Source organism: Pezoporus occidentalis, unplaced genomic scaffold (genome assembly GCF_034315485.1).
Source record: "Pezoporus occidentalis ecotype Australia unplaced genomic scaffold, CSIRO_AGI_Poc_V1 ctg182, whole genome shotgun sequence".
Classification (NCBI taxonomy): domain Eukaryota; kingdom Metazoa; phylum Chordata; class Aves; order Psittaciformes; family Psittacidae; genus Pezoporus; species Pezoporus occidentalis.
Window position 1 is genome coordinate 3,383,368 of NW_026913662.1, and position 9,369 is coordinate 3,392,736.

Here is a 9,369-nt window from a genome sequence, read left to right on the forward strand (position 1 = left end):
AGGTTGCAGACCAGGTGCTTCAAAAATTGCCTCTCTATATGTCAGCTATATTATCTTTCTTTCACAGGCCTTTTCTAAGCTTAAACATAAATAGAAACATCCATACAGACTGCTCAATATTCTTATTTTTCAATATTCAAACTTATTAGGGGCAGGACTTCGATTACCCATCTCATCTAGAGATGAATGTATGTTATAGCCTTCTGCAGTCATACTCATCTATTCACAGATCTTTGTAAATAAAATTGTATTATTCTTGCAACCAAAACGGAATAGGGAAAGGGAACAGATTTCCACCTCTGACTGGCAGACAGATAGTTCAGTTTGTTGGTAAAGAAGGAAACTATATTTGCAGCTACCAGGTAATTCAGAAAGTGTTAAAAGACACTAAACTGAGCTGTTTCTTCTGTGTTGAGTGTAATAGTGTACCTGAATAAAGTGGCAGACCTTCCTGATTTCAAGTGACTGTACTACATACTTTCAGAGTTGAGGTGAAACAATATGCTGAGCGTACCATTATTCACCCCATGGTAAGGCTGTCTGCCTAGTTTGCTCTTAGAAGGAAGACAGACAGAAACTGGGGACCAAAGAATCTCTGAATGACTATAACCAAACTGTGCCTTTTGACTCTCAAAAACTGTCTCCAAATAACGAAGATAAAGAACAATAAGAGTAACTGTTTTAATTGTGTGTAGCTCATGAAATGGCTGCTTTGTTCCAGCAGCTGCTCAAACAACATCATGGGAATTGTTTGGAAAACACATCCCCTGGCTCATATCCCTGGCAGAATTTGCAGTATCCTCACCACTCAGGAGATTGTCTCTTAAGATGCTGGCCTGAACTTTAGTGCATCCATGGAGGAGAAAGTGCACTGAGTAAGCCCCATTACATTGAAGAAATGGTTCTGCTGGTGGCAATAGCAGAAGTGCTGTTGGTTCTGGGTTTAGCTGTGGAATCAGACTCTCTCTGCTTACCCACAACCTTTTACAAGAGCTGCTGGATTCGACGCTTCCCAGGTCTTCTGATTGACCTGCAGGAATCACAGAAGAGGGGAGCCCAGGTGCTGAAGATTTATGAAGAAGTCTCACCCCAGCAGTGCAGCAGAACCTGCTGCCTTCTGAGGAATGGTGAGTGTTCATTATCAGGATCATGGCATACATTAAGATTTACATCATAACATATGAGAAAAAACATTTTTTGTAATTTTTATATAAACATTATATGAAGAAGAAATAATGAAAAAAAGGTTTTTTTTTGAGGCAGAAAGGCAGAGGCCCTGCCCCATTTTCTGTCCCTTAGAGAGGAATTTGTAATCTGATTTTTTTTTAGAAGACTACACTAGAAACACATGAAAATCTCAGGATCTGCTTTGAAATTTTAGATATGTTACAAAGCTTATGTTTTAATGCCAACATTAAAACAAGAACCCCTCAGTATCCAACACCACTTACTCCTTAAAGAAAAATCAATGCCAGTGATTCCAATAGGACTCCTCTTCATAGAGTGTGGTACTAGACTAGGACATGGTCGGGGGAAAAGGAAACACACAATTTGTCCTTTGAAATGAAGGAATATTTATTTTCTTGGAGTGAGAAGTTTTTTATTCTGTGTTTACAGCATGTTTCTGGTGCAACCCAGGTATAATCTTAATATGAACAATAAAGGTACAGCAATAAATAATAGCAGTTATTCAGCTGGCAACCCCTTTACCCTATCCTTGTAAACTCAAGACTCAGAATAAAAATAAGAAAAATCACTGCATGTCTTAAGCCCAAGACTTTACTTTCTCTCTATCACACTGCATTGGTACACTATAGGAGTAGGTTTTAGAGTTTCTTCTTTGATAAATTCACTTTTAGAAATGCTCCACTCCCTGCATCTGAGATGTGAAGGAAAGCAACTGGAAGGAGGAATACAAGCTAAAGCTTATTTAATCAGAGACACATTTAGAATTCACATGGCTATTCTATTCCTTTTCTCCAGATGTAAAATAACTATATAATTATAAGCAGTTCTACTTTTCTAACTGGATGCTTAATTACTTTGCCTGATAATGAGAGAACCACAGATTTAAAGTAGTATGGAGCTGCCCAGTATTAACGATTGTCTGATGCTAAACAACATAATAACATGCAAAATGTAATTATGCTGATAAACTCAGATTTATTTTTTTTGTATTATAGTTTCCTGCAATCTAGCAGTTTTCTACCATGGAGCTCTTCATAAGAATATGAATTGCCTGCACATATCTTGCCCAGCATTGGAAAGTTGCATACTAAAGGCTAAAATCAATGTCATTTTGTACAACATCACAACAGGTAATTAAGCATTTCATTTAAAAAGAATGAAAAAATAGCAGCTATAGGAAATCTTAAAATTATACTAGGTCAGTTGCTGTGCTAGAAGATCTTCTGAAGTAACATCCAGTGCTAAAAAGGTGTAAGACTTTTGTCCTTTTTCATTAACGTTCCTACTTCTGAGAATACTTGCCTCCTTTCTTCCATTCCATATATGAGAAAGGACCTTGAAGATACATCCTGCTCTCAAGATTCATGCTTTGAGTACCTAATCCGTACTATGCTTGGGCCAAATACTGTACCAGATCTGAGAGACTGAGAGGTGAGGCTGCCATACTCCATGTCCCCAGATCCAACCAGCAGCAAGGCTGAAAATTTATTCCTGTTAGGCTCATACCAAAGGGCACACATACCAAAGTAACACAGACAAACACATGAAGCAGACACATGAACACGGGGAGCACCAAGAGTCTCATCCTGCTTTTTCTGGCTGCACAGTTTAAAAATACATACATACATATACATACAATGCAATTTCCTTCAGCAGCTTGACTCAGGTGCTCAGTCTGCCCAGTTTGGATCCGAGTCTCCCAGGTATGATCCCCCAGGGGTGCAGCCACCCTCCAGTTGCTGGTGCAAACTCACACACGCGCATACACAGCTTGCTGAGACTCCCCTACTCCCTGTTAGCTTAGATCCATCTCTTTCCTCACTTTTGGTTCCTTCCCTAAGCATCCCAAAGCAAGTCCTGTGCAATTCCAAAATGCATTTCCCTTGCATCCCATAAGATGTCCCACAGCCTTAGGCTGTGAAAGCCCCAGTTCAGGAGGTGTTGATGGGTATCATGTGCTCCTTTTTTGTGTATACATATGAGCTTTTATCACATAAACTAACATTGTTTATGATTTAATAGGAATTGATCCAGATCTTCTTATTTTTGAGAAACTGACATCCAAAGAACTAAATACTCACTCTTCACCAAGTAAATGTGAAAGGCAAAACAGCACAAAGACCACTGAGTGGGAAAGATGCCAGCATCATAATGCTACATCAAGTTCTCTTTTGCTCCAAGCTCCATCTTCTACCACTAGCCACGGATTCATAGCAAACACTTACACCTTCAGCACAAGCCTGACAGTTCAAAACACTGAAGTTACTACTTATTTCACTGCAGAAACTTTTCCACCGGATGATCGTTTTGCTAAGAGGACAAGCACTTCAGTAAGCACTAGGTCAATCACCAGCTCTGACAAGCCTGTGCACTCAACTTTGATATTCAGATCTGCTGACGTATTATCCCACATGCCCACTTCTCGTCTGAACAGCAGTAAGCAGCATTTAAATGAAACCAAAGGCTACAGTGGTAGAAATTATACTTCGGATAATGAGGCACCTGCCTGGGAAGCTGCAGCTTTGGGTGTCTGGTTGATTCCTATTATTCTTTGCTCTTCTCTCGTCTTGCTTTGCTGTTGTACTATTGCTTTCACAGCAGGGCGTTGCAGCAATAGGAGAGGTCAGTATAAGCCCATAAGGAGAAGAAGAACAATGTCAAGACAATTTATAAAATATACTACTGGTAATTTGTAAAATATTGTCACTATCCTTATTTTGGAACAAATATCTTTTGAAAAATGAATCGTATATACCAACTTACCTCTTTTAAAGAAACAAAGATAATTTTCACTGATGGTTTCAGAATCGTTCAGTTGTAGTTTATTTCTCAACAGATAAAACACAATTCCCCTGTCCCCTTAGGTAAGTACACATTCATAGCTCCCACTTCATGCTCAGAGGCATTTGAGTACATTTTGGTTCACAATCTGACCCAGACTAATGCCTAACTATACACTTTCCCTAACTTAAGAGAGCAGATTCACTGTAGCTGTATGTGTCCTTTCCCCAACTTTGAATTAAACTGAAAAAACTGTAATCAGTAAAAAAGATCTCATCGTTTCTATAAAAACAATGGAATGTCAATTTTTATCCAAGTTCTAGATTTACTTTTTTTCCCCATTATCCATCGTATTGAGACAATTTGCCCATCACTCTCTACTTCTTCAAAGGTAAACACCAAAAAGAACTCCAGTCCCCAAAACTACTAAATTCCATTCACTCATACCCGAACATCTGATCATTCAATCTGTATGCTTTACTTTTACCCCATTTCTTACTTCACTTTTCTGATAACAATCACTTCAAAAGTTTTTCAAGCCCCTTCAGAAAAACCTTCAGACTTCAACTGCTTTTTTAAAATTACTTGCTGTGCAATGCATTGACAAATCCATTCTAAGGTTAAGGTAAACATAAATGCAGCTAACATTTCTTCATGCCTTGCAATTAGCATCAGTCTGTCTTGTTCACCTTGACTTGCCTTTTCTTGCCTACTCATAATTTATATCATTAGCTTTTTAAATTAGGGACAGTAATTTAATGTATGTTGCACAAGAATACAGAGTGTTTTGGAAACTTTATAAGTTAGCTTTATAATACTTCCACCCCTTTTTTTTTTTGTTTCCTCATCCTGTATACTCTTATTCATAAAACTGCTCCTCCTGAATATAAATCAAGTGACTAGATCAACAAGTAGCAAGGTAGTTCCTTGCCATACCTTACTCAGGAAGTTTGCTTAGCAAAGCAAACATTTTCACCAGTAACCAGGATTGTTCTTCCTCTTTTAAACTTGCTGATGTCTCAGTTTCTCACTTTCGTCACTTGCTTTTACAAGTTTTCATTTCTTAGACAAGTGTAAATGTTATAAAAGGAAAACAGTAAAAAACAAAACTGGTTGTCACATCTATGTGATAGAAAATGATTTTAAAACTAGTTCATGCAGTGTTTGAAGACTACACTACAGTGATGAGGTTGTAAGGCCACATGAATTCCTAATTAGTTGAGAAGGTTAGTTTCAGAGGAAAAGACCTCTCTAAAATTACATTTTAGCCCACACTGATAAGCAGTGTAGCTGAGAAAACGGAAGTTTAAAAAAATCCCCATGTTCGTAGTATTTGATTGACCTTGTATGCTAATTTATATGTAACAGAAGAGAGGCGGACACAAGATAAGAACATTTGAAGGGAGCGGGGTTATTTAATCAACTGAAATAACACAAAAGAAATGCCTTCTGTTTTAGCTAGAAAAATTAGTATTAGGTATGATTTGTTTTTACAGGCGGTTCTATGCTTGTATGTAGTGATGGAAAATCTAGAATTGCACCCACTGCATGATGTACTTGAAATTTGAACAAGCTTTTATCATCAGATTGTACTTTCCTTATCCATGTACTTTCATCATGTGGCTGAATCTAGTGCAGTTTAACTATGACTAAAAATTTCAACTAAGAATGATGAGACCCCAAGGGCACTTCTTAGTGAGTTAGTTGACAGGTATTCTTTTCCAGGTTTTTAACACCAAAAGGAAAGGAACTACAAGAAAGGAACCACAAGAAAGGAACCAAGATACTGTATAGTGTATCAAAGGATTAATGTGGTAATACGTAAATAAAGAATGTATGTCTCATGTGATGTGTTTATCATCTTTGAGTAACCTTTATGGATCTGGATCTGACCCTGAAATGGTTAGCAAAGAAATCCTTTCACTAGATGAAATATACCCCCAACATGACAAAACCAAATCTCTGCAGGAAGGTATTAGTTTTAATAGGAAGAATTCATAGGCAATATCCTATTTGCTTTCAAACAGGTGGGGTTTTTTTTCACCTGCTTTTACTCTCAAAAGTAACTTCTGTCTGATCATTCATCAGCTGCGTGATCTACAGCAACTCAGAGACATCTCTGGTGTCCATGGTTCCATCTCACTTAGTGACTGCATAGCGTACTCAATAGCACCTTGATGCTCTTTGATACTTGCCCTCAGTATTATGTTGTGAATTATATAATGGAACTAAAGCCTCAATACTCACCAGAAAAAGGAAATGAGACTGAAGTGAAAATTTGTATGTGTCCCATGCACAGATGATTCTGGGGCAAGATGGGATGACTAAATCCATGATCACATTCTGGACAGTTCTTGGTTTGTTGATTTATAGAGCAAAAAATAGGCAAATAGGCAGGAAAGGGTTATGTAAAGCACAGTAGCAAGACTATTTTATTACAGACCATGAGAGTCGCAAAAAAGCAAATACATACATTTTAAGTATGAGGGAAAACAAGAAATGGGTAGAAATGGGTTTGTCCAGACAGCACATCCCTTCTTAGGCAATTGTCCTTTATCCCTTGTGTCTGCAGCAATGCTGCAGCACCCTGAAAACAGGGTAAAAAGTGTCAACTCCAGTTAGGACAATCATGAGATTATCTGTAGGGGTTTACTAACTCTTCACACCAAGTCTGTCACACTCAGATCCTAGGGCTTGGTGAAGTTACAAGTAGTTGTAACACCTGCTCTCCTTGCCGAAGACTGAATTATGTCGCTGTACAGGTTTTATCTAATTGAGCAAGAGATTATGCTTAGTGTCCAAAAGCCCTTCTTTAAGGGGCAAAAGTGTGAGAGAACATGGAAAAACAACCTCAAGAAACTATTTAGCGATACTTTTTACACTTCACAACTCCTAGGACAGTTTACTTAAGACATCTTATGCCAGTGTTTACAATAGCTTCTAGATGCAAAGAATCAGCCAGAATGCTGACAAAACAAGTTCTTTTCCAGTTTGACCAAGCAAAAGATCTCAGGCTTTCTTTGGAATGTTTATAAGAAGCAAGCCTGCTTATTGATTTGTCACCTGTCTACATTTCTGTTTAATAGTAATGTTAGCACTTTCTCGTGCCAAGAATGTACATACACAGGAATGTGTAGAGGGATACACACCTTAGAATCATGCATTTACATTATAATGTACATGAAATACATCCTTAGAGACCATTACTAAGGATGTACTTCTTACTGTGCTGCACATCTGCTTAACCTGTAAGTATTACCCTTTAACTCTTCACAGTTTTTAAACTTCAGTGCACATTTCCAGTAAGATGGTCTGCAAGAGTACACAGGAAAATAGATGTGTAGTATAGTTCATAAAAACACATGCTATACTATGCATCATTAAGCTTGGGAAGACTCCAACTGGAGTTAAGATCCCAGTGTTCTAGGTATTCTACATAGTTACAGGGAAATACTGTCACCTTCAAACACAGTTTAAAGGCAGAAACAGAAAAACAGAAAAAGAAACATCAATGTAAGAGCTCAAAATACAAAATACCTTTGATCTGGTCCAGTGCATTACACAAGTTCTGTACTGTAGCACAAAAACCATTAGTAAAAATCACAAGTGTAACTCTGAATTTTATACTGGTTTTGATTCTAGCAGCTTGATTGGGCACTTGTAGAATTACAAAGGTTTATGATTTTGCTCACATATTTCTTAACAAGGAGAGTAAGTGAAGATAACACTGAAAACCCAGGTTGGCAGTCACTCTTGCATATTTCTAGGGCCAGCTGGCCAAGTGTTCCACAGCCATAGTGTCATGAAGCCAGATACTATGGAAAACTGGTATCTTTGACAATTTCTGATTGTAACTGTTGGACATGGTTAGGGAACACAGTGAATTAGTCCCAGCGTTGTTCTTAGCCAGTAGGTGTCATCTGTCGTTGGTAGGGAGAGTGTCCTGGCACTCAGCAGACACCTTTTATCCTGTCTGTATTTCCTGAAACATTTATAGCACATCTGTGAGCTAGACTTGAATACTTCAGAGGGAACTCTTGTGCATTTTAGGTTTTCCATGAATTAGCTGTGAAGCTAATGAAATGATAATACAATCAAATGAAAAATTTCCTTTGCTGTGCTATTCTTTCTACCAGCCACTATTATTAGTAAAGTCAAATTTTCACTTTAGCTACAACTTTCCTATGGAATTCTCCTTAGATCCTCTTAAAATGTATGAAAAGCAAAGGAAAACAGAATTGTGCTCTGTTGGAAAGAGGAGTTTATCAGGTGCTTGTATGTGCCATGTACATTAAGGACAACTCTATGGAGAAAAAGCAAGCGTATGGGGGTTTGAGTTACTTAAAACATGACAGTCTGGTACAAGACATGCCACTGCAAAACAGAACTTAGTTACATATGTTTGCTAATACGCCAGTTCTTATGCTAGCACCGAGAAAGCTAAGTCAGGAAACAAATTTCTCATGGGTACAATACTAGAACCAAACCGCCTTTGGAATAAAGCCAGGCACAACTCCACCATCCATACCATTCCCTGAGTCAAACTGCAGTTACTTCCTCAGTAATTTTGGTTTCATGGCTGTTAAAAAAAGATTAGGAATTATACATGTACTATTTCAAACAAGAATTTTAAGTATTACCCTCATAATCCCTTAATAAAGGAACAAACTGATAACAGCTAAAATTCTCCTCATATTAAGCTTCTGCTTAAACTTCACATTAATACATCTCTAGAAGGAAGGCCTACTAAGTAACCCAGTTGGTAAGTGTGAAATTGGGGTTGCATAACAATCATTTTCAGTCTTAGCTAGAGCTCATGCAAATTCTCAGAAGGAGTAAAAAGTTGCAGTAACTCAGTCTCCTGCCATATGAAAACAATCTCTACCTAAGAATATTTCCAAAAGAGACAATGCTTTGGAAATGGGAATAAATACACTCTAGCTGCATGTAAACACAAAACAATGAGAAACCCTAGCAGTGAGTTGAGCAACACAGAACACTGCAGAAATCAGTTCCCTTCAGTTTTCAGTATTCTTAACACTTTTTCCTCTGTTGCTGGCAAGGCCATACATGCTTTCTTTTATAGGTATGCAGAATCTTCAAGTCTGATGAATAAAACCTCCTTCTGCCCGTTCCAGAAAACGAAGAATTTCTCTCTTAAGCTGAAATCCTAGTAAACCAGGAAGGTACAATAAAAAACAAGAGTAGAGTTACTTCACAGCAGTAAGCTGGATGCTACAAATATGTTTTCTCTTGAAGAGCCTGGCAACATTGAAAAGACAACTCATCAGGCCTCAGGGTACCAAGACTCAGTCCATTCCATGTTTAGGATATATATACTTGCCTCACTAATCACCAGCTATCAGTTTCAGCAACACTCATCAGTCTTCCTTTCCTATG

The 9,369-nt window shown here is 38.0% G+C and overlaps 1 protein-coding gene and 1 long non-coding RNA gene across 3 annotated transcripts; one reads left to right on the forward strand and one right to left on the reverse strand.

The window, feature by feature from the left end:
• Positions 1-721: 721 nt before the first annotated feature.
• On the forward strand, positions 722-4,192 carry MANSC4 (MANSC domain containing 4). Its single transcript, XM_062615577.1, has 3 exons — positions 722-1,127; positions 2,184-2,318; positions 3,211-4,192. The coding sequence occupies exons 1-3, from the start codon at positions 899-901 to the stop codon at positions 3,882-3,884; spliced, it is 1,038 nt and encodes a 345-aa protein (XP_062471561.1). The 5' UTR covers positions 722-898; the 3' UTR covers positions 3,885-4,192.
• On the reverse strand, positions 3,694-9,179 carry LOC134162098 (uncharacterized). 2 transcript variants are annotated; one of them, XR_009964197.1, is made up of 2 exons: positions 6,217-9,179; positions 3,694-3,771 (listed from the first exon to the last, which is right to left on the reverse strand). It is a non-coding gene; the product is annotated as an uncharacterized LOC134162098 (long non-coding RNA). The 2 variants fall into 2 exon arrangements; XR_009964196.1 differs by having other exon boundaries at positions 3,694-3,777.
• Between the last annotated feature and the right edge of the window lie 190 nt (positions 9,180-9,369).

Bases quoted from the DNA above. Each gene is read 5' to 3' on its own strand.
- MANSC4 (XM_062615577.1), top strand. From the start codon at position 899: ATGGTTCTGCTGGTGGCAATAGCAGAAGTGCTGTTGGTTCTGGGTTTA. The intron at 1,128-2,183 runs GTGAGTGTTCAT...TTTGTATTATAG, and splicing joins CTGCTGCCTTCTGAGGAATG to TTTCCTGCAATCTAGCAGTT. The intron at 2,319-3,210 runs GTAATTAAGCAT...ATGATTTAATAG, and splicing joins TTTGTACAACATCACAACAG to GAATTGATCCAGATCTTCTT.